At 35.6% G+C, this 24903-nt stretch overlaps 2 protein-coding genes and 1 long non-coding RNA gene across 4 annotated transcripts; 2 read left to right on the top strand and 1 right to left on the bottom strand.

The window, feature by feature from the left end:
- Positions 1-1023: 1023 nt before the first annotated feature.
- LOC131015163 (cytochrome P450 71D95-like) lies at positions 1024-2820 on the bottom strand. Its single transcript, XM_057943434.1, has 2 exons — positions 1854-2820; positions 1024-1760 (listed from the first exon to the last, which is right to left on the bottom strand). The coding sequence occupies exons 1-2, from the start codon at positions 2745-2747 to the stop codon at positions 1146-1148; spliced, it is 1509 nt and encodes a 502-aa protein (XP_057799417.1). The 5' UTR covers positions 2748-2820; the 3' UTR covers positions 1024-1145.
- A 9494-nt stretch (positions 2821-12314) lies between these two features.
- LOC131015162 (vetispiradiene synthase 2-like) lies at positions 12315-15009 on the top strand. The gene is made up of 7 exons (XM_057943433.1): positions 12315-12537; positions 12633-12901; positions 12990-13307; positions 13395-13613; positions 14007-14145; positions 14227-14472; positions 14649-15009. Exons 1-7 carry the CDS (start codon positions 12412-12414, stop codon positions 14946-14948), a joined length of 1617 nt encoding a protein of 538 aa, XP_057799416.1. The 5' UTR covers positions 12315-12411; the 3' UTR covers positions 14949-15009.
- Positions 15010-15677: 668 nt separating this feature from the next.
- On the top strand, positions 15678-18957 carry LOC131015161 (uncharacterized). Of its 2 annotated transcripts, XR_009098468.1 has the most exons (4): positions 15678-16785; positions 16857-16924; positions 17674-17742; positions 17926-18957. It is a non-coding gene; the product is annotated as an uncharacterized LOC131015161 (long non-coding RNA). The 2 variants fall into 2 exon arrangements; XR_009098467.1 differs by lacking the exons at positions 17674-17742; positions 17926-18957 and having other exon boundaries at positions 15678-16186; positions 16623-16785; positions 16857-17069.
- Positions 18958-24903: the final 5946 nt, after the last annotated feature.

Raw genomic sequence — 24903 nt, 5'->3', positions numbered from 1 at the left:
GAGGAATATGATTCAAATTAATATAATTTCAACTATATTACCTTAAATTAAATAAATTTAAAAATAATTTATATAATAAGTTAAAATAATTTCCCGTCGAAAAGTTATCATTAATATGCGAGGCTATGCTTCTTTATTAATCCAGTTTTACCTTTTCATACACTTTTTTAGCGGATGAGAGCGGATGAGATCTTCTGTCCCACTATTTTGTGTGTACCACCGTGTACCACTCTTAATTTATCTATTTTATAATTGTTTTCTATAAAAATAAAAAATATTATTATATTATGAACTCTAATTAATATTTATCACTAAAAATTAAAATTTTAAAAAACTATATATCCTAACTTTGAATTAATGAACCCAAATAATCAATTATTAATTCAAATAAATATAAAAAAATAATTATAAATCTTAATTAGATGAGCGAATCCTTGTTAATTATCTTTTGTAATATTAAATCATAATAAATTAAAATTGAAGAAAACATAATTAAAAATTATAATAAATTAAGAGTGGTACATGGTGGTACATACAAAATGGTGCCACATGGGACTTGAACCCAAAATTTTGGCTTTATGCATTAAGCCCTTACCGCTTGGCCAACACATGCCCACACTATTGACAATTTTATACCTCGAGTTTATCACGATTTGATTTACAAAGCATATATATATATATATATATATATATATATATATATATATATATATATATATAGGGAGAGGTTCAAGAAAGAACCATTAAATAAAAGAAGAACGAAGAACCATTTTCAGCCATTCGATCATCAAGATCTATGGTGGATGTATCATCTTGTTGGATGAATGCAGATCCCGGGTTCGAATCCTGAAGGGAGCAATTTTTTTTAATTTTTTTGAGTGCATTAATTTTAACAGCGAATGCATTAATTTTTACAGTAGATGCATTAGATTTGATGGTTCTCACGTTCTCACAAATAATATAGTTCTCTCTAGAACCACACCCTATATATATATATATATCGGTATTAGACGTTGCCCGAAATTTTACATATTCAATGCTGATGCATGTTGCACTAAGAATGAATCTCTCCATGCAATAATAATAATAATAATAATCAAAACAAATTACTCCAATATTTATTGAAAGATTAATCAGCTCCATTGTTAGTCGCCGCGATTGCAGATGGTGGGAATTATGATGAGCGGTTTCTTTCTGCAAACAGTGATCCCATCAGTCTCACTCATATCCAAACCATCACAACTCATTCCATTTGGCAACTTCCAATCGAAGTGATACAGCAATTTCGCCAACGGCAGCTCAACGTTGGCCAACCCGAAATTCAATCCGGGGCAGCTCCGTCTACCCGCCCCGAACGGGATGTATTCGAAATCGTTCCCTACGAAATCTTTCCGACTGTTCTCGAATCTCTCCGGCCGGAATGTTTCCGGGTGGTCCCAGTATTGTGGGTCCCGCCCCATCGACCAGATGTTGATCATCACTTTGGTTTTGATCGGAATCGAATATCCTTCCACCTTGCATTCCTCTCTGGTTTGCCGCGGCACCAATGGAATCGGAGGATGCAGCCTGAGCGTCTCTTTGATCACTAATTTCAAGTATTTCAACTCCTGAACGTCGCTCTCCTCCACCGCCGTCTTCCCCTTCAACGCCGCCTGCACCTCCGCCTGCGCCTTCTCCATCACCCGCGGGTTTCTCATCATCTCCGCCATCGCCCACACCGTCGTCGTCGAGGACGTCTCTGTTCCAGCGACGAACATGTCCTGCCATCATTTCAAATTAGGTCAAAATTAGAATCCTAGCTAATTTATTAGGATCGATCGATGTTTCAGAATTAAAGTAATGAATCAACTTACGAAAATGACAGCTTTGATGTTGTCTGTAGTGATGGGGAATTTGAGCTCTCCGGTCTGCTGCATCCTGATGAGGACGTCGACGATGTCTTCCCCGCCGAACTCGCCGCTCTGCTTGAGCTTGTGCTCGTCGATGATGCCGTCGAGGATGGCGTCGAGCTTGCCGCGCATCCTCCACAGTTTATACTTGCTCCAGCTGAGGACGTTGAGCAGTTTCCAAGAGGGGAAGAGGTCGGCCAGCTCGAAGCCTCCGGCCATGGCGACGGCCTCCTTGAAGAGAGCGATGAGGCCGTCGCGATCCGTCATGACCTTCCCGAAGGCCGCCCTGCAGGTGATGGTGCTGGTGAAGGTGAAGATCTTGTCCGTCAGATCAATGGCGTTCCCGGAGGAACCTTCCAGAGACTTGATCAGGCGGGATGACTCGTCCCGCCTGATGTGGCCGAAGGACTTGACGTTCTTGGAGCTGAGGAGCTCGACGATGCAGATCTTGCGCATCTGCCGCCAGTACTCGTTGTAGGCGGAGAAGGCGATGTCGGTGTAGTCGTACCACAGGATCTTGCTCGCGATGCTCTCCGGCCTGTCTGCGCACGCCGGGTCCTGCACTTTCAGCACCTCCCTCGTCGCCTCACGCGACGAGATCACCACCGCGGGGACCTCCCCCAGCTGCAGATGCATCACGGGGCCGTGTTTCTGCGCTTGCCGCTGCAATGCCTTGTGAGGCAGATCTCCGACTAGGAGGTGGATGTGGCCGATCACCGGCAGCTTCGGCGGGCTCGGGGGCAGGTTTTGGTGAGGTTTTGGGGATTTAGGTTTGGTCCATGCCTTGAGCAGGAAGAAGATGAAGGATGAAAGGAGTAGGAGAGTAGTGGTGAAGTTGAAGGGAAGATCCATCTCCATTAATTGTTGATCAAATATTATACTATGATGATGAGCAGGTGTTTGATGAATTGAATGTAGTGATTGGTATTTATAGTAATTATTACTCTTTATATATATGCCCGTTGTAGTTTTCTGAACTATACTCTGACTTAACTATATTTTATATTTTTTCCTTCATCAATTAAAGATTTGATAATAAAGTTTAGGGTGTAGTGTACTTTTTTTTGTTATATTGATTATACTTTTTTTTTTAAATATATATTGATTATGCTTTTAAATCCAAGAGATAAGTTAGATTTGAAGGTTCATTACATTAATATTAAGCTTAAGTTGTGTCAAAAAAAAAAAAAAAACTTAAGCGTAAGCACTCTTATTTAAATTATTATAATTTTTTTAGAATTAATTTATTATAAATTTAGTCTCACTCTTTCTGATCCTTATCAAGTTGAGTTTAAGTTTACTTCCTCCGTCCCGCAAAGCTTGAACAATTTCTTTTTGTCACAAATTTTAGGAAGTTAGTATTTTGTGTATTAAGTGTGGTAGGTGAAAAGGTGAATAAAGGAAAAAAAATTACCATATAAGGAAACTGCTCAAACTTTGCGGGATAACTCGAAAAAGAATATTGCTCAAGCTTCGCGGGACGGAGGAAGTATAAGTTTCTTTATTTTCCTCTATCAAAATTAATTTTAAGTTTACAATAATAAGCAAAAGGTTGTAATTAATGTAAATCTATACCGTCATTGTTGACTATTCATACTCTGCATGATTTCCATCGTGGTTCTGATTCTCTTTGTGATGATCTCTGGGAAGCCTTCTCCCATTCTCGAAAGCATGTGGTGCTTGATTTCTTTCATGTTCGTCGGAATGCGAACAGAGCAGTGCATGCGTTGGCTCACTTTGTTTTTTCTCTTCAGAATGTAATTAATGATCTGGAAATCGAATTTCTCTTTCCGACTTTCAGATATTGCCATTTTCGATTTATCTTAATATAATATAAGCTTCGTCTAAGTCTAAAAAAATAACTGAGTAAACGTATAGCAACTTTAACAACTCAAAACGGAACAAAATGCATATATAATCCTATTGTTTGTTTTAGGGTAATATTCAAATTCTTTCTTTTCTCATGTTTCGAAATTAAAGTGATAGTATAAAAATGAGTTTATACTGAATTAGAGTGTTAGTCTTTCATAAAGAACGATTAAGCTACTAGCACAAATTTAACTAAAATGTGAAGTATTCAACATCTCACGGATGAATTTTCTTAGAGTGTTAGTCTAGTCTTTCATAAAGAACGATTAAGCTACTAGCACAAATTTAACTAAAATGTGAAGTATTCAACATCTCACGGATGAATTTTCTTAGAGTGTTAGTCTAGTCTTTCATAAAGAACGATTAAGCTACTAGCACAAATTTAACTAAAATGTGAAGTATTCAACATCTCACGGATGAATTTTCTTAGAGTGTTAGTCTAGTCTTTCATAAAGAATGATTAAGCTACTACCACAAATTTAACTAAAATGTGAAGTATTCAACATCTCACGGATGAATTTTCTTAGAGTGTTAGTCTAATCTTTCATAAAGAACGATTAAGCTACTACCACAAATTTAACTAAAATGTGAAGTATTCAACATCTCACGGATCAATTTTCTTAGGTGATCACGCTCGTGCGTATACTATTTATATTTTCTTCTCTCTAAATGATCTAGACATTAAATGTTAAGTGATAAGAAGTTTAAAATTATATGATTTATCTCACAGGTATGATTTTTCTTAGATGGTCACGCTCGTGCGTATACTATTTATATTTTCTTCTCTCTAAATGATCTAGACATCAAACGTTAAGTGATAAGAATAAGAAGACTAAAATTATATGATTTATCTCACATGTATAAATTTTCTTAAATGGCCATGCTCGTGCGTACACAATTCATATTTTTCTCCCTCTAAATGATTGAGACATTAAACGTTAAGTGTCAAGAAGTTAAAATTACGGATATGAATTTTCTTAGGTGGTCACGCTCGTGCTTATACTATTCATATTAATTTGCTTCTCTCTAACGACCGAGACATTAAACGTTAAGTGACGAAAAGTTGAAAATTATATAATTTATATATATTAAATTGCCATACCATCCTTCAAAATTTAAATAATTAATGTATGGGTGTAATTAAAATTAATAAGAGAATAAACTTTTGTAATAGTAATAAATAAATGTATTATATCATACTCCCTCCATCCCAATTGTATAGGTTTGTTTTTCTTTTTCAAAATATCCTAAATATATAAGACTGTTTTTGTAAAATATTTTTTAACTCATTTACTAACATACTCCTATTTAACTCTTTGATTGACTCTAGCATTATATTAATTTATTATCACGGAATAAATATGAGCATATTAGAAAGTTTGCTTGTTAATTTTTTGTCAGTACATGATTTTTTTCAATTCTTGTTTAAATTTTAATCGAATCTATATAATTGGGATGAAAGGAGTATTATATTATTGCCCTTAAATATACATATAATATGGATATAATAGTAAAATCAATATATTTCATATTTGTTGCTCCTTCACTAGTGTTCAAGATTAAGAGTCCAACTAAAAGAAAAAAGGAAACAAAGAATGCTAGTCTTACTGTTGACTGGAAGTAAGTTTCTTTGACCAGTCGTGGCCATCTTAATTGAATTTCCATTTTGCTACCATAAATTGGAAATTGAAGAAACACAATTTCCATAAATTTCCATTTCTTCCATTACATTCAAATTTAAAGAAATACTAATTTTTTTTAATAGGGCGTGAGAGACACACGCCGAATTTTCAAGAAATCAGGCCTGACCCGAAAGATCAGATCAGTCTTGAGTCATGCCTCTCTGCAGTGGGTGACCCGATGTTGTGGGTGACTCGAGTACCCCCATCGAGTCACTCAATGTGGGTGCTCTTAGGAAAATGAAAGTAAAGATTCAAGAATTTAGATAAAACTAAATTAGGCAAACCAGCAATCCAAAGAATTATACTATTATCTAATCCACAGCTAAACGATACTGACTAACTAAACTAAATAATCCATTCAATTACCTAGTTAATTAATTGAATGATTATCTCATAACTAAAGATTATGATCTCAAAATTCACAAACGTCTTCAAATTCTAGATAGGAATAGTGCGTGCATGACATATCAAGTTTTTCAAATAATCAAATAAAAACTTGTACGACTTTAGGAAGATTAACACAACTGAATTTCCGATTCATGAGCCACGAATTATTTTTAATAAAAAAAGGAAAAAAATAATCGTAGTCCTATCTGGACCCATTTCTTTTGGGAAGTCGAATTATTAGATCTAAGATCCGGCTTCCTATAATTGGGCTAGTGGGCCTAGGGATGTCAGTGGGTGGGCATTACCCGGACCAGAACCAGAACCGTTCATTACCCGTTGAGCTATAAAAGCAACGGTTCTGATTCTGATTCTAGACCCGACCCATTTAAACCCAAAACCTGACGGGTCAGATCTGACCCGACCCGTTTGTTATGGGTCCGGTCCGACCCGACCCGACCCGACCCGACCTATTTTGCCGCCACCCCCACCCACCCCCCACCCCCCCCACAAAAAAACTTTTTTTTTTAATTTTTTTTTAATTTTTCCTTCCCAATCCCACCCCATCCCCGCCACCCCCACCCACCCCCCCCCCCCCAAATTTTATTTTATTTTATTTTATTTTTTAAAAAATTTTTCGTTAATTTTTTTTTAAAATTTTTCCTCCCCAATCCCACCCCATCCCCGCCACCCCCCCCCCCAAATTTTTTTTTAAAAATTTTTCCTCCCCAATCCCACCCCAGCCCCGCCACCCCCCACCCACCCCCCACCCCGCCAAAAAAAAATTTTTTTTTTAATTTTTTTTTAAAAATTTTTCCTCCCCAATCCCGCCCGCCACCTCCACCTCCACCTCCACCTCCACCCACCCCCACCCCCCCACCAATTTTTTTTATTTTTTTTAAAAAATTTTCCTCCCCAATCCCACCCCTAGCCCCGCCACCCCCACCCCAATTTTTTTTAAATAATTTTCTCCGCAATCCCACCTCTTCCACCCCCCACCCCTACCCCCAAAAAAATTAACTTTTTTTTAAAAAAAAATTCCCCATCCACCAACCCCCTCCCCTTCCCCCCCTTTTTTAAAATTTTTCTCCCCACCCCTTTATAGGTCAAGAATTTGATTGAACAATGAAAATGGCGTGTATCATTTTGTAATTTTTTGTTATCGTTTATTAAATAGTTCGATCTATTATATTAGAAATTATGTAACAAAAGTCCGAGTGTTGATCGAAAGCTATAGAGCCGAACGACATAAATATAATTTTAAAAAATGGGGGAGCGGTTGCGGTCGGTGGGGGTGGGGTTGGGCTGGGTAGAAAATTAAAAAAAAATAAAAAAGTAATTTTTTTGGAAAGGGGGATGGGGAGAAAATTTAAAAAAAAATAAAATTTTGGGAGGGGTGGGGGTGGGGTGGGTAGGGGTGAGGGCAGTGGGGTGGGGAGAAAAATTTCAAAAAACAAAATTGGGGGGGGGGGGGGGGATTAGGGGGGTGGGGTGGAATTGGGGAGGAAAATTTTTTTTAAAAAAATTTGGGGGGGTGGGGGAAGGGTGGGGGTTGGGGGGTGGGTAGGGGTGGCGGGGCTGGGGTTGGATTGGGGAGGAAAATTTTAGGAAAAAATTAAAAAAAAAAAATTGCGGGGGGGGGGGGGGGTGGGGGGTGGGTGGGGTGGCGGGGCTGGGGTGGGATTGGGGATTGAGACCATGGGCTTTTTTGGTCTTTTTTGGGCTTTTTTAAGTTTGGTAATGGGTATTATTGGGTCTATGGGTCTTATAATACCCATGGGTAATTAAACTACCCACACCATTTAATTTTTCACTTAATGGTCTGGTCCGGTGTGGATCCATTAAGCAATGGGTCGGTTCTGGTTCCGGAATCGTAACAATTTTAATGGTTCTGGTCCGGGTAAAACCCACCCATTGACATCCCTAAGTGGGCCTAAGCCCAACTTGCCTGACCACTTATACGTTTTAGTCCAATTACCCACAACACAGAGGACTAGAGTCGATGAACACTTAAAGGGACGTTTACTTTGACGGATTAATCTTGAATCTTGATAGATAAAAATAATTAGGTTAATTTCTTATTTATTTTGATGAATTAAAATTTTGAAATGTTCCAAGACTCTTGATTAATTATATCTATTTGAGCTAGTTTGCTCGATTCATATCCCATTAAAAGGATGAAATTGAAGAAATCTTACTTTTGAAAGCAAAGTAAATGACCATAACATAAATAACTGCGATTTCCTCCTCCTAAGAAAAAAGAGAGACAACTGTGATTGTACTAAATTTAATACGTGCAGATTCTATAATATTATGGCATGTTTACTTGGGTGTTTTAAGCTTTTTAGATTATAATATGAATAATTAAATATGTGTAAAGACATACTCCTTTTTACTTGGAGTATGATGTAACAGGTTTTTTTTTTTTCATGGAAAATATAATAAATTAACTTGTATTACTTCTTTTTAATTAATGTATGATTAAATTTAAAGATTGCGTGATTGTGAACTTGAACTCGAGATCTTTAGCACCAAACATTAATCACTCTATCATTACACAAATATGTGTATACACTTGTGTTACATTTTTTATATATTCAAGTTATCACCTAAAGTAAACAATGGATATATGTTATTTACAAGTAGAAATGTCAATCAGGTCAACCCATTCAATTTTAAATTATTTTATATTGTGATTATTTGGGATTCTTTTATTTAGTTATGATTTTTTTAATAATCACATTCTTGTAATAAAAAATAGATCATATTTTTCCAATCAAAACACTTAATCTTAGTACAAAAACGAGTATCAATTCATCGCCTAGCTACATAAGAACTAATAAGAAATTTCATGAGAGATAAGGATTTAAAGCATATATATTTAACCTAAATTATAATATTTATTTAATTTTAATAGAAAAAATATTTCTTTATTAAGTATGAGAGAATTTAAACAAACATACATTCTACAAGTATTAAAACTTTATAATCAAATTTATTAAAACCTTAATAGATTAATTAAATAATTAGGATGCAGAGAGTTCTTTTAATTGTGGAAACAAAATCATGTTGCAGGCGATTAATGTTATCGTGTGATTATGCGAGCAGAACGTCTTAATTTAATTAATTTCTACGTGAAGAATTTATTTGGAACAAAATAGTAAAAATATGGACCCAAATAAATCTCTGTCAAAATTTTAGACTTTTAATTAGTAGTCATGTTCTACCTTTTATATGTTCGAACTTTTTTTCCCTATTTTTTTCCTACTAGTAAAACACGTAGGCTGAGCTGTTGCGTTTGTGGATTTTTATACAGAAAGCTTAATTTAATTAAGCTTCCTATATAAGAGCACCCGCATCGCATCCCTCGATAGCCCTTACTCGAGTAGGGAGTTGATCGAGTAGGCCGATGCAAAGGCCCCCTACTCGAGGGCTACTTGAAGGATTGAGTGGTACTCGATGGCCGATGGAGACGGCGCGTGTTGTACAGTTTTAATGTATTATTTTAATGATTTGAAAAGTTTGGCAGAATCCAAACTAAAATGTGTTATTTTAATGATTTTTATTCTTACACAATCATGCAAGAATTTGAGGTGTGTATATATAATATACATGGGACAAGTGAGAAATTGGGCCCTACATTTCTTGCTCGATAGCCTCTTTTTTTTTTTTTTTATTTTTAGGATTTTTATTTTAATGGAATTTTTAGTTATTAGTAAAATGTGTTATTTAAATTTGAACAATTAAAATTAAATGAAAAGCATAAAAAACAAATAAGGATAATAATTAGTCCAAAAATAAGGGGTTTTAATTACATTATCTCTCCTACTTTATCACTTTGATTACATTCTATCTCCTACTTTATCACTTTTATACTTTATTACATACACACTTAAAACGCTAATCTACAACTCCTTAATTAATGTGCCGAAACCAAGCGTGTCAAGATTCGTGGGACGGAGGGAGTATTAATTAACTAGTTTTAATTTCTTAATCTCTAATTAAAATTTATTTATTAAAATTACAATTCAATTAGAAATTATGTATCCTGCGTCAACGTAATTAATTAAGTTATACTACTATAAATCAAAATCTTATGTGTGGAGTTGAATTGTCGTCTTAGTTAACATGCCTAACTATCAATTTCAAAACACCTAGGTACGACGTTGTTGGAAATTTACTGCAGCATCTAGAACTGAATTACCTAAAATTTGAAATCAAATTGTAGAATTGAATTTAAATGAATTTTGAAACAGAAATGTGAGGGAAGCATCGTCGATCATATGTCCACGCGTAATTCGGAAAACTAATGGAAATTTTCTTCTGCAACATTTCAATCAAAGATCTGTAGAGTCCCCAAACTACGCTATAAATTAATGAATGTCAACTAACATGAAAAGAAAAAGGATTATTTATCTAAATTGATACAAAATTTAATTAAAGTTGCAATTTTTATAAGATATCTGAAATTGTAACAACGCGTTTTTATTTTATTTTTGCAAATCGGAATTCTTCAGTAAAGTTCATAAAATGCGTATATGTATCATAATATTCCTTTTAATTATGAACAAACCTTAGGATGGATATATTGTAATTGGATAAGGGGAATAATATTATCACACCATTTTTGGAGGGATAATATTAAGGGTAAATATCACTTTATGTTCCATCGTTTGGCCGAATTATCGATTATGTCCCAACTTTTCGATAATATCTAATTGGTACCCAACCTACCAATATTTTTTTAATTGTGTCCTGTAAAAATTTTCCGGCGCCCGGAAGTTGACGTGGAATGCCGGAATTATTAATCTACTTGGAATTGCCAGCTTTTATTATACTTAAAAAAAGAGCAAATTTTGAAAATGAATTTTCTGGAGCCGTACATCTGATCCAAGAGGATCACCATGCCCATCGTCACCATCGCGTCGAACCCCGGCCGCACCTCCAGCCGGAAAACCTCCTTGCCAAAAGCCACTCCGGTGACGGAGGCCTCCTTCTGCTTGATCTCTCCCACCCACCCGCCACCACTTCTCGTCGTAGACGGCGCAGTAGTGCCGTGCGTCGAAAAAGCATTCGGCATATTTGTCGGCCTTGCCTCGGACCGCCTCTCGCCACCCCTCATCCTTCTCATCAGCTCCGCCGTCGGCATCATCGGCTAGTGGCTCGTCGTTGGCTGCGAGTTTCATCTCGTGAAATAAACGAGATTGAGCTTTGAATTTAGCCCTAAATTTAGCAAAATTGGATTTCGTTTTGCTGCAAATGTGCGTTTCTTGATGAACCTCTGTGTTTCCAAAATTTTGCACCATGTTTTAGAATTTGTAGGGATCTGGTTTCGTTTCTTATTGGTAATTCAGTGAAGAAAACTAGATGGCTGGAAATTAGGGATATGAGGGAGATGATGAGAGAGGTGGCGGTTGGCGGCTGCTATCGCTAGGAAAAGGGGCGGCGCAGGCTGCGTCCAATTTGTGTGTCCTATTTCCGATGTGAGGGAGAGAGAGGTGATGGCGGCTTGTCGCCGGAGGTCTAGAGAGAGTCAGCGGTGGCGCTCTTCGTCTGAGAAGAGAGAAGGTGCATCGCTGATGTGTGTCTGTAGTGTGTGTATGCGTTGAGTGAGGAGAGTGTGTGTTCTATCGTGTGTCGAGGGAGATGGGGGAGAGGTGACCGGCGGTGGTCGCCGTCGCCGGAGAAGAAGAGAGGTCGATGGAGGGAAGACGGCAGCCGGTAGCTGCTCCCGTCGGGAAGGAAGCGGTGCCCCTGATTTGAGTGTGTGTGTGTGTGAACTGGTGTGTGTGTGTGGTGATTATTGATTTTTTTTAAGTATAATAAAAGCTGGCAATTCCAAGTGGATTAATAATTCCACGTAATCAAATTCCGGCATTCCACGTTAACTCCCGGGCGCTGGAAAATTCTTACAGGACACAATTAAAAAAATGTTGATAGGTTGGGTACCAATTAGATATTATCGAAAAGTTGGGATATAATCGATAATTCGGCCAAACGATGGGACATAAAGTGATATTTACCCTAATATTAATTATCCCTCCTTTGTAGTGTAAATGTGAAATGAGTAAGGGCCAAGTAGGATATGTGGAAATAGAAAGAAATGATTTAAATAGTGAAATTTTGTTTATCTTTCATTTTCCCATGATAAATTTACAACCAAAGAGAACGCACCCTAAAAATTATACTGGCTACTTCCAAATTACTACTATAATTTTTTTAGCATAAATGTCACATATATCTTGCACAAACAAATTAAAACGGTGTCGCTAAACTCAAAATAAAAAGATTTGAAATAACATCATTCCATTTAGTTTAATTTCATATCATCAACGCAACTGATCACCTTGGGCTAGAATTATTTCCAGCAGCAAGAAAAATGGAGTTAGCTAGGAACAATTAATTCCAGTCAAACATACGTGCAATACCAAAATTCTCGATATTTATAACTATAAAAAGAAGATGAAGCACCCCAGCAAATTACATGCAAGTAACTTACAATTAAATAACAAGTTCTTATATAAATTCCATCTACACACTAGAATAAGTTATTTCTTACAATTTCATCAACACCAAATCCAAGATTAATGGCTTCTGCAAACGTTCAAAATCTCGAATGCAACCCGCCGGAGATCGTTCGACCCTCGGCCAACTTCTCCCCGAGCATATGGGGAGATCTCTTCACTTCAGCTGCCATCAATCACAATAATCAGGTACCTAAATGTATTAATTTTCCAATATATGTATGTATAATAAATTATGCACGTAAAAGTTGATTAGTAGTTAATTAATTATTAATTGATGGCAGTTAATCTGGGGGGAAGAGATTGAAGCATTGAAGATGGAAGTGAGGAAGATGATCGTTGCGACGGAAACAAAAATAAGAGAGAAGTTGAGCTTGATCGATAGCGTCCAACGCCTTGGGATTTCATATCATTTTGAAAAGGAAATTGATGAGCAACTTCATAATATTTTTCACAATAATGCATATTTAGAAATAATGGAAGAAGATGAAGATCTGCATGCAGTGGCTCTGTGTTTTAGGTTGCTTAGGCAACATGGCTACAGCGTTTCCACCTGGTAATTATTTAAATAAAAAAAAAACTAAATTAACTCGATCGTATTTAATTTTCTAATCTATTTGTGCATGCACAAATAAATACATAGGTATTTTCGAGAAATTTAGAGGAGATGATGGGAAATTCAAGGGTGACGATGAGGGAATTTTGAGCCTATTCGAAGCTGCAAATTTGAGGACACACGGCGAGGAAGTCCTCGACGAGGCGCTCGTGTTCGCGACGGCTCGTCTCGAGGGACGAGCCGAGCAGTGCCTGCAACGGGGCGTGCCGAGGGTGGAGGCGCGACGCTACGTGTCTCGATACGAAGAGCTCGAAACGAGGAACGAGGCGTTGTTGAGGCTGGCTAAATTGGACTTCAATTTGCTCCAAATGTTGCATAGACAAGAACTTGGTGAATTATCGAGGTATGTATATATCGATTGTGATTATTAATTAATGTGTTTGAATTGATTAATAATAATATTGGTTGATTGGTTGATGGTGTTTTGTAGGTGGTGGAAAGAGTTGGGCCTTGTTTCGGAGCTTCCTTATGCAAGAGATAGAATGGTGGAATGCTATTTTTGGACATTGGGAGTCTATTTTGAGCCTCAATATTCTAGAGCTCGAATAATGTTGGCCAAAACTATTGCTATGATTTCAGTCATTGATGATACATATGATTCATATGGCACACTTGATGAGCTTCAAATTTTCACAGATGCTGTACAAAGGTAATTTAATTTAACACTTGATCAGAAAATACATGAATTTAATAGTATTTATTTTGAATCGTCCAAGGGATGATAATTTTCGCTCAAATTCAATCTGAATAATCCACTGAATAAGGCGGAATAGGGCAATTTCACCCAATTAAATCCAATCTGAATAGTCCCACGACTTGCAATTTCTCACTGCGACATCTGATTGGATTTGGGCAAAATTTCCCACTGTGGGACAATTCAGAATCAATTAATTTTAGATTCATGTATTTTTTTGGCAAAAAAAAGTCATGATATAAATAAAAAAATTGACAAACTTTGAGTATTTTTTGACAACAACGTATATTAATTAATATTATTTTTTCTGAAATTAAATATATTTGTTTGTGTTTGTATAATAATCAGATGGGAAATGGAAGAAATAGACATATTACCAGAGTACATGAAGATAATCTACAGAGCTCTTTTAGAACTCTATGATCAATACGAGCAAGAACTAAGGCTACAAGGAAGATCATTTGCGGTTAATTATGCAAAAGCCACAGTATGACTTTATATAAAAATCTCCAATTTTTAATAAGATTATGATGATCACCAAAAATTAATTTGTTACATTTTGAAACAGATGCAAGAGATTGTAAGAAGCTACAACATAGAGGCCAAGTGGTTCATCAAAGGCTACATGCCTCCCTTTAGTGAATACATGGCCAATGGCTTCATCACAAGCACCTACTACTTGCTCGCCGCCACATCTTTCCTCGGCGTCGCCTCCGCAACCAGCCACGCCTTCGATTGGCTCGTCAACGAGCCGAGGATCCAAGTAGCCAACGTCACTATATGTCGAGTCATTGATGACGTGGCAACTTATGAGGTACATATATATAGTCTTTTGCACTGAACTTTGTGACAACAAATATGATCAGGGACGTACATATATATAGGGTTAGGTTGCAGTAATAAATCAACCATACGTAAAAATAATGAATCTTTTGCACTTAACCTATAACGTAATATTACTGAACCTTGTGACGACGAATGGTTGCTTAGATTGAGAAGAAAAGAGGGCAAAGCGTGACGGGCATCGAGTGCTACATGAAGGAGCATGGAGTGTGTGAGGAAGAGGCAATGCAGGAGTTCAAGAAGATGGCTGAGGAAGCATGGAAGGATATTAATGGTGAGATTGTGAAGGAGAAATCAGTTTCAATGGAGATTTTGAAGAGGATTGTGAATCTTTCTCGATTGATCGATGTTGTTTACAAGCATAATCAAGATGGCTACACTCACCCTGAAAAAGTGTTGAAGCCCCTCATTACTGCATTGCTCGTCGACTCATTTCCATTAATCTAGCATGACAATGAGCTAGACAACTTCGTTTTGATTATAGTATTGTTTTATATATATATATATATATATATATAGGAGGCCGCTCCAATGAGACTCCCTAATTTTAGTGAGATCTAGGGCACGATCTGGTGCGTTTATTTTATCAATCCTATGGCTGATATTGTATCTGGAGGTTGATTTTTTTTCGCAGGGTTCGAATCCTGGAGGGAGCAGAATATTTTAAATTTTGTTATTCATCAGTATATGCTGCGTTGTTCATCAGTATATACGGCCATGTTCATCAGTATATATGTCTTATTCATTACGAATTTTTTAAATTTTATTTTTCATCAATATATACATCATGTTCATTAGATATGCGTTTTGTTCATTAGTATTATATGTCTTATTCATTGTACTCATGTTACACGAAAAATAGAGGGTCTCACTGGAGCGCGCCCCTATATATATATATATATATATATAGGGTTAGCTTATATTGAGATTTTAAATATTTTGAGATTTTGAGATAAATGAACATATCAATAAATTCTTTGAATATAACCAATATAACTGATGAACATATGAATCTATTTAATTTATTTAAAAAACATGCCATTTGTAGGGATTGAACCCCAGACCAACGCGCGTTCATAAAAATTAATTGACAAGTTCATCAAAATGTACTTATATGTTCATTTATCTCAAAATCTCAAAATATATATAAATCTCAATTGAACCAATTCCTATATATATATATATATATATAATTATTTCATGAGGAATCTTTTGTATTAATTTGTAATGGTTAAGGTTTTAATTTCGTTTGTGTGTTCAATAAGTGGACGTGCATTTTGTGTTCACTTAATCTATATATACTAATAGAAAAAGAGCCTAAGCATTTTATGGGACAACTTGTGGATTGCCTATATTACCCCTCTACATATTTTATATTATATATAGTTATAATCTATTTATTATATATTTCATCCGCATCATTCCATATTGCATTAGAATTCTATTCCTCTTCCATGACTATGAAATTTGATAAGCATGGCGAACATCTCTAAGGTTCGGATTCTGCTTGAAAGGCTGATTGCGGAACACCAACAACAACTCATCCCCCTTCCCCGACCGCCCCAACACCGGAAACCGAACTGAGCACGTTGTCACCTTGCTCTCTTTCGTGCTTCGCCGCCGCTTTCACTGCTGCTCTTAGTCTTTTTCCGGTCGCCGCCTCCCCTATTCAAAGGCCGTTTGAGGTTAGTTTTGATTCTCACTTCGTCTGTTAATAAGCATTATTCTGGTGAATGAATTGGAAGTGTTTATATTTATTTTGAAGTCCTTGATTTGCTGTCTTCTTGAAGATATTGAAATTTTCTTTGTTATTGTTGTTACGAGTTTTCTATTTCTGCATTATTGCTGTGATAACGATATTTTGCTGAAGGGAATGGTTTAGATATATATATTCATCGCGGAATAACACATGTAAGTTATATTTATAGTATCGATGTATAATAGTGCCGATTACCATAATTTCACCCAAGTTTAGATCAAGCTTGTTACTACCTTTATACTAATAGAATTCTTTCTTTTTTTCACTCTAATTCCGTATATATTTATATATATCAAAATCTTTATCGTATGTACTAACTAAACCATCGCCAAACCCTAACCCATAGCTACCATCACTTTTAGTTTCTCTTACATTGATTTTCCAAAGCCGATCGTCCACCGCATTAATCTAATCAAACCGTGCTGCGCCGTCCGATAGTGCTTCACCGCCGCTCTTTAGTCTTTTTCTGGTCGCGCAGGACCAACGTTCACAAGATAACATCAGCATTATCATTGCTGATCTGAGGTAGATATTCATATGCTATTCTCTTTTGTAAGATGTTGATTTCCATGATGATTATGTGTTGGTGTGCGCAGGCTAATAGAGCAGAACATTGCGTTGGAATTGGCCCAAGCTGTAGCTACTATCACTTTAGTTTCTCTTGGTATATAACCTCTTTCTACATATTGTATTTCTCTCCATTCGAAGTTTAGTGTAAAATTTTTCAAGTTTCGTGTTGTCATAAATATTGGCCTAATTCTTGATCTAATTGATTGAGGCACAAGTTCTCGAAAGAACTGTTTCCAGAAGTTGCGTGCTCAAATTGAGCTGCCCTCTTCTTTGGCATCTTTGCTCTCTGTTATTAGAGGATAGGTTGTGCTATTGAAATTAAAAACTCTAGAGAGGTGCTAGGAAGAAAGTAAGAGCTAATAGATGAATGAGGATAAGAGTAGGTTTCGAACTTAAGTACAAGGAAATAAGTTAAATTAAATCTTAAATAGAAAGTAGATATGTGACTTTGCACTTGAAAGTTGAAACTACGATGTCATCAAGCATCAAGATTCAAGCAGCTTCACTGATAATAAATACTGAATTTGAACCAAATACCTATATTTGCAGGACACATGTATCCAAAGGTTCCGAATGTGTTCAGTTATGTCCTCAAATTTTTGTTTTGGTCATTTAGGCTGATTTATAAGTTATATGCAAATTTTTGGGTTTGTAGAATGGCCTTTATTTAATTGTGAAAGTTAGGCTTTGATAAAATATAATGATATAATTGTTTCGCTGCCATATCTATATGTTTATATTTATGTGATTAGAGATATACTTATAATTATTATTAACATTCCTTTTTGTTTTTATTTTGTTTATTATTATTTATCGCGTTACAGGTTAAATATTTATTTGCAGGATTTTAAAATTTATATACACTAATTATGAGCATGGAAGTTACATTGCGCAAAACAAGCTCATCTTCAGGTATTTTCTATAGCATGAGCGCACAAGCTTCTAAGTATTTACATTGAGGGATATATATATTGTCTATGTTATAATCACCGCATATCACACAACATGAGCACAAATCAAAATATTTTTTAATTAATATATTTATATTTATATATTGCAGCTAATGAGGTATATATCACCCAACATTTCTCGCAGATCTGAAATTGTAGAAATATCTTTATGGGAAGATATGGTGAAAAATGAAGGAGATGATCTTCAACAAATAATTGGACAGAAGCCAACTATTGCGATTTCCAATGTCGTAGCGAAAAGGAAATTTGGTAACGAACATATAATACATATTTTCTTAAAATAATACTTACTTTTTTTACTTGTAAATTACTATATACTTAATAATATATATATATATACATATATATATATTAATATTATTTAGGTGGTATACTCTTATAAAATACAATAAGATCCGTCTTGCAAATTACACCAACAGGCGAAGAGATTCAGCCGATGCAATCTTCGTATCAAAAAACAAATAAATTATATATTTAAAAAAATCATTTTAACATATCATTTAATAGTATTTGTAGGTGTTCTGATGTTGATGATCCATTAGCAATTGCTAAATTAGCAATGACACAAAAAATAGAACAAGCGAAGGTGGTTACTCTTAAAGATCTCAGAGACAATCAACATTTATTATCAGAAGTACGGCATTTAAATAAATTAATGATGCATTTCAAAAGTACATAATCGACTATTTCTATAATATATTATTTTTTGATCATATATTAGGGTGTTTCGTATTACTTTTCGGGAATTATTGACATAGTTGAAAATAAAGCAACAATATGGTATGATTCTTGTAAAAATTGCAACACATCCTTCTCCAAAATTGATGAGAGTGCAATATGCAAAAAATGCAATGAAGAAGTTTTTGAGACGTCGCCCAGGTAATTATCAAATTTAAAACTGCTACTAATTGAAAATTATATAGTGTAGAAACTTCTCTTATTTCATATTACCATATATATAGGGGGCGCTCCAATGAGACCCTCTAATTTTAGTGAGATCTAGGGCACGATCTGGTGCATTTATTTTATCAATCTTATGACTGATATTGTATCTGGAGAATGATTTTTTTTCGCAGGGTCCGAATCCTGGAGGGAGCAAAATATTTTAAATTTTGTTATTCATCAGTATATACTGCGTTGTTCATCAGTATATACGACCGTGTTCATCAGTATATATGTCTTATTCATTACGAATTTTTTAAATTTTATTTTTTATCAGTATATACATCTTGTTCATTAGATATACGTTTTGTTCATTAGTGTTATATGTCTTATTCATTGTACTCATCTTACACGAAAAATAGGGGGTCTCACTGGAGCGCGCCCCTATATATATATATATATATATATATATATATATATATATATATATATGTATATATATAAATTAATTACTAAAACAATAACAAAAATATAATACTTTTTATCATTTAATATAATTCTAGATACAGAATAACAATAAATGTTATACAAGGCTAATGCAATGCGCGTATTACACTCTTCGATCAAGCGACAGAGGTATATGTAGGATGCTCCGTGGATGAATATCTTTCTTCAATCAAAGAGGTAAATTAAGATTTCTTACTTAAACACTTACTATAATTTAAATAATTCATATTACAAAATTCGATATTACCTAATTACAACAATTACATATTTTTACAGGGTGAAACAGACTCCATATACTATAGAGGATTAATCACACAAGCGTACACAGAAATGTGCTTTATGACGATGCTCAAGTCTATAAAATTTGATCAACGGGGAAATCTCAATATCGTTGCAAATGCAATCCAAAAGATGCAACCGATGGAAAGCATCGATGTTGGAGATATAGAAGAAGAGCCCACTGAAGAGGAAGAAAACAAAAATTCACCCGAGAAATCAGAAAGAGTAATCCCGTCTAGAAAGAAAAAATCTATGATGGAGTTGCAGCCTACAGACCACCAAAAGAAAAAAAGAAGAGCATCCAAGAAAAAGTTTGATGACTACATTGATATTCCAAGTGACGACGATCTGCCGCTGAACAACATTCTGTCGCAAACCAAAAAGAAGAAAAAAATATCCCCAATCGTCAAAATCAAACAAGAAAAGATTTATATATAATTTAGGACCTTTTTCATATATCTTTTTTGCATTTTACATTTAAATTTATTCATTAATAGCTTCATTGATTTCTTTTTAAAATTTAAATTATAGCCAAATGAATAACTCAATTTCATGAATACAATTAATTAATAAAAATATGTCAAACTATAAAATAATATCTATATATTTAACTTTCAACATATAAAATGACATTAGTTAAACGTGCAACGCACGTTCTGTCTGCTAGTAATTAATAAATGTATGTATGATTCATATTTAAGCTAAATAGAATATGAATTGATTCAATATTAATGTACCCATCTTGTTTCCATAAATTTCTCGATCGAGGTCAAATTCTAAACTTATTTTGGAAAGTCAAAGTATTTCTCATGGTCCATGACAGGTCAACGGACAAGACTTTTAATTTAACAAACAAATTAAAGCTTTTTTACGGGGGAAACTTGCGGCTGCTTCGACTTTTCTTGTTGTTTGTTTGGCTCCTTTTCTTGGCAGCAGGTGCCCGGATTTACTTAGGGACGATGGTTAGACCAGAGTTTCCGAAACATTCCTACCTTCGCTGCTGCGTTTTCTTTTTTCTTTGCTCTTGCTCTTTCTTTCTCCCTTCTAGACGAGTACGATTTTTTCCTTGGAGTTTTCTGTAACAAGGTTTTAACGAGGCTCGGTCCTTTATTGCGTCCTGTGCTTTCTTGGGTTCTTTTAGATTTTTTATTTTTCCGCAATAAAATCGTATTTTAATAATATCCATTGAAGTAGTATATATATGTTGATTACAATTGTACAATTGTTCGCAACACTATGTACGTGGCACATGATTTGCATCCAGAAAATAATAAAATAAATATATATGCTACTTCTTTCAATTACATAACTTTGATGTCATGGTATATTCATAAAAGTATTTCGGGTTCACTAATCAAGAATTGAACTCTTTTGTTATTTTAATCTATTTTTTTCAGAATTATTTTAAGCTATTTTATTTCCCGTGAATTAAATAAATTTTGCATGATTTTACGTAGTTAACTCCTTTCCAGTTACTAGCAGGGCGTAGCATTTCATTTAAAAATGATAATTTTATTATTAAATATATTATTAATATTCATAATTATTCTAAAAAAAAAAGAGAGGAACACTATAAATCTTAATTTAAATATATAATAGGGATATGAATATATAAACAAACTAAATTAATGGTGAAGAGCCAATGAAGCCTGACAAAGCTGAGGCACCCAAAACTCTCATTTGTGAGAGATCTTGGGATAACCACCGCGGGGACTTCGCCCAGCTGGAGATGCATCACGGGGCCGTGTTTCTGCGCTTGCCGCTGCAGTGCCTTGTGAGGCAGATCTCCGACTAGGAGGTGGAGGTGGCCGATCACCGGCAGCTTCGGCGGGCTCGGAGGCAGGTTTTGGTGAGGTTTTGGGGATTTAGGTTTGGTCCATGCCTTAAGTAGGAAGAAGATGAAGGATGAAAGGAGCAGGAGAGTAGTTGTGATGTTGAAGGGAGATCAATCTCCATTGTTGAGGAATATCTACTTAATTGGAGATGTTATAACTTGTGTTTAATTTTGTGACGATGAGTGTGTGTTTGAGGAGAGTAGCATGTGTATTTATAGTGAAGAAATAGATTGCCTTTTACAATTTATTGCGACACTAAAATAAATAAATCGAAAGATTGGAATCAACTCCCATATTTATAATATCCACTGTTGGTAAATACTCCATAAAAATCAATCGAAGATCACTATGCATGATAATATAAAAATCAATCAAAGAATTCAGGCTAAATAAATTAAAATATCGAGTTATATATATATAGGGAGCCGCTCCAATGAGACCCCCTAATTTTAGTGAGATCTAGGGCACGATCTGGTGCGTTTATTTCATCAATTCTATGGTTGATATTGTATTTGGAGGGGGATTTTTTTTCGCAGGGTTCGAATTCTGGAGGAAGCAGAATATTTTAAATTTTGTTATTTATCAGTATATAATGCAATGTTCATTAGTATATACTGGCTTGTTCATCAGTATATATGTTTTATTCATTACCAATTTTTTAAATTTTGTTTTTCATCAGTATATACATCTTATTCATTAGATATACGTCTTGTTCATTAGTATTATATGTCTTATTCATTGTCCTCATGTTACACGAAAAATAGGGGGTCTCACTGTAGCACGCCCATATATATATATATATATATATATATATATATATATATATATATATATAGGAGAGGGCTACGGTAAAAACACTTCTTAAAATATAAATATAAACGTTTTTTAATGTACGAATTTTATCCAACAGGGTTACGAATTCATCAAACATGGTTACGAATTGTGAAAAATAATTTTTTGCTACCTTTGGGATTCGAACCCAGGACCACGAATTCATCCAACAAGGTTACGAATCAACCGTAGATCTTGATGATCTAAGGGCTGAAAATCATTTATATTTTATACACTTAAGAGTGTTTTTATTCTAGCCCTCTATATATATATATTACGAATGAGATTACTTCTCTATTCTTTCTTACATTTAGGTCTTCTTCATTGAACCTTGGCCTATATATATGTTATTTACAAGTAGAAATGTCAATCAGTCAACCCATTCAATTTTAAATTATTTTCTATTGTGATTATTTGGGCTTCTTTTATTTAGTTATGATTTTTTTTAATAATCACATTCTTGTAATAAAAAATAGATTATATTTTTCCAATCAAAACACTTAATCTTAAATTCTTAATTCAAGTACGAGTATCAATTCATCGCCTAGCTACATAAGAACTAATAAGAAATTTCATGAGAGATAAGGATTTAAAGCATATATATTTAACCTAAATTATAATATTTATTTAATTTTAATAAAAAATATTTCTTTATTAAGTATGAGAGAAATTAATTAATCAAACATACATTCTACTAGTATTAAAACTTTATAATCAAATTTATTAAAACCTTAATAGATTAATTAAATAATTAGGATGCATTGTGGAAACAAAATCATGTTGTAGGCGATTAATGTTATCGTGTGATTAGAGCATCTGCAACGGTTACACGTTAGCAGCTTACTCGTGTAAGCTTGCTATCGTGTAACCGATGCAGCAGAGAGTTACGTACACGAGGGCTACACGTTCTATCGTGTAGCCCATTTCAATGATAGTGTAAGGCGCGTGTAATGCACGCGCCAATTAAAAAAAAATTGATTTGAACGTTGCTGCCTCGATTTGCGTGAATTTTGACCGTTCAAATCTTTTTTTTCTCTTCTTTCTCTTCTTTTTCTTCTATTTATTCTTCTTCTTCCTCATTTTTCCCTACACCTTCTTCATCCCCACTTCTTCCTTTCTTCCTCTCTCTACACCCTCCATGGATCCACACAACCCAAATTACTATGACCTAAATTGGTGCCCCGATCTATCCGACGAATATCATCCCGATTTATCAGGGTGTTACTTGGGGGATGCTCCTCAGTCCGGCGAGGAGATGCCTTCGGCAGCCCATAGTGCCGCCAAACCGAAGAAAGGCAGCCGGAGGAAAGAAGTCGCCCACAAGATCTGGCATGACAGGCAGGCGCCGGTGGCGGAGGCTGACGGAGGAAAGACTGTCCGTCATACCTACACCCCTGAGGAGATGGACATCATCGTCCAAATTTAGATGGAGGAGACAAACGACGCCATCCATGGGACAAATCAAAAGGGGTACGATTATTGGAAGAGGATCGTCGCCCGTGTCAACCCCATCATCAGCGCCAACCTCAAGCACCGCCAGATTCAAGGGCACTGGACCCGAGTGACCCAAGAGGTGCGGCTGTGGGAGAGTATTTGGGTGGAGGCGCGCAGCCGGTGGCCGTCCGGTCATTCTGACGATATGCTCCGGGACAAGGCCCAAACTCTTTTCAAAAGTCGGAGCGCAAATAACGCCTCCTTCAACTACTGGAATGCGTGGAAAATTCTTCGAAATAATCACAAGTTCAAGTCGATGTACCTCGAGGGAGACGTGCATTCCTCCAAGAGGACAAAGACGACAGAGGAGGGCGCCTTCACCACCTCGGCGTCGGGCGAGGAGATCTCGTCTGCCCGGCCGATTGGGAACAAGGCGGCGAAGGCGGCGGCGAGGGCGGCGAAAGCGAAGTGGAAGGCGGCGGCGGCAAGCTCCGAGCAGTCATCGGAGTACAAAGAGGCATTGGATCGGTCCGATCAGAACTTGAAAAAAATCACAGCCGAATATGCCAAAAACAACGAGCTCAAGGAGAGGGAGCTCGACATGCAACTCCTCAGTCTGGATACATCGCATATGAGCGATGCACAGAGGATGGCCCACGAGCACATGGTCCAAGAAATGCTCAAGCGTCGTGGTCTTATCTAGACTAGGAGATTAATTTATGTAATTTAAATTATGTTTTTAATTTTTTTTAATGTAATTTTTAGGTTTTTTATTTTAATGAAATTTTAATTATTAGTAAAATGTGTTATTTAAATTTGAGCAATTAAATTTAAGTAAAAAGCATAAAAATCAAAACTAAAACTATCATGTAACTCCACTGCAGCATCTTTACACCATGTGGTCCCCCCTCATAAAGTAAGCTATCATGTAAGCTATCATGTAACCCCAATGCGGATGCTCTTATGCGAGCAGAACGTCTTAATTTAATTAATTTCTACGTGAAGAATTTATTTGGAACAAAATAGTAAAAATATGGACCCAAATAAATCTCTGTCAAAATTTTAGACTTTTAATTAGTAGTCATGTTCGACCTTTTATATGTTTGAACTTTTTTTCCCTATTTTTCTCCTACTAGTACCTTTCTTTTTTTGGGTTCTAAAACACGTAGGCTGAGCTGTTGCCTGTTGCGTTTATGGTTTTTATACACCATGCACTAAATTAAGCATCCATATACAAACCACAGACACAAAAACTCAGCCTAAATGTGATCACATTTACTCCCTCCGTCACACGAATCTGGACACGTATTTTTTTTAGGTCGTCCCACGAATCT

Source organism: Salvia miltiorrhiza, chromosome 3, assembly GCF_028751815.1.
Source record: "Salvia miltiorrhiza cultivar Shanhuang (shh) chromosome 3, IMPLAD_Smil_shh, whole genome shotgun sequence".
Lineage (NCBI taxonomy): Eukaryota > Viridiplantae > Streptophyta > Magnoliopsida > Lamiales > Lamiaceae > Salvia > Salvia miltiorrhiza.
The sequence above is the reverse complement of the archived record's forward strand: the minus strand, read 5'-3'. Positions and strand labels throughout refer to the sequence as shown.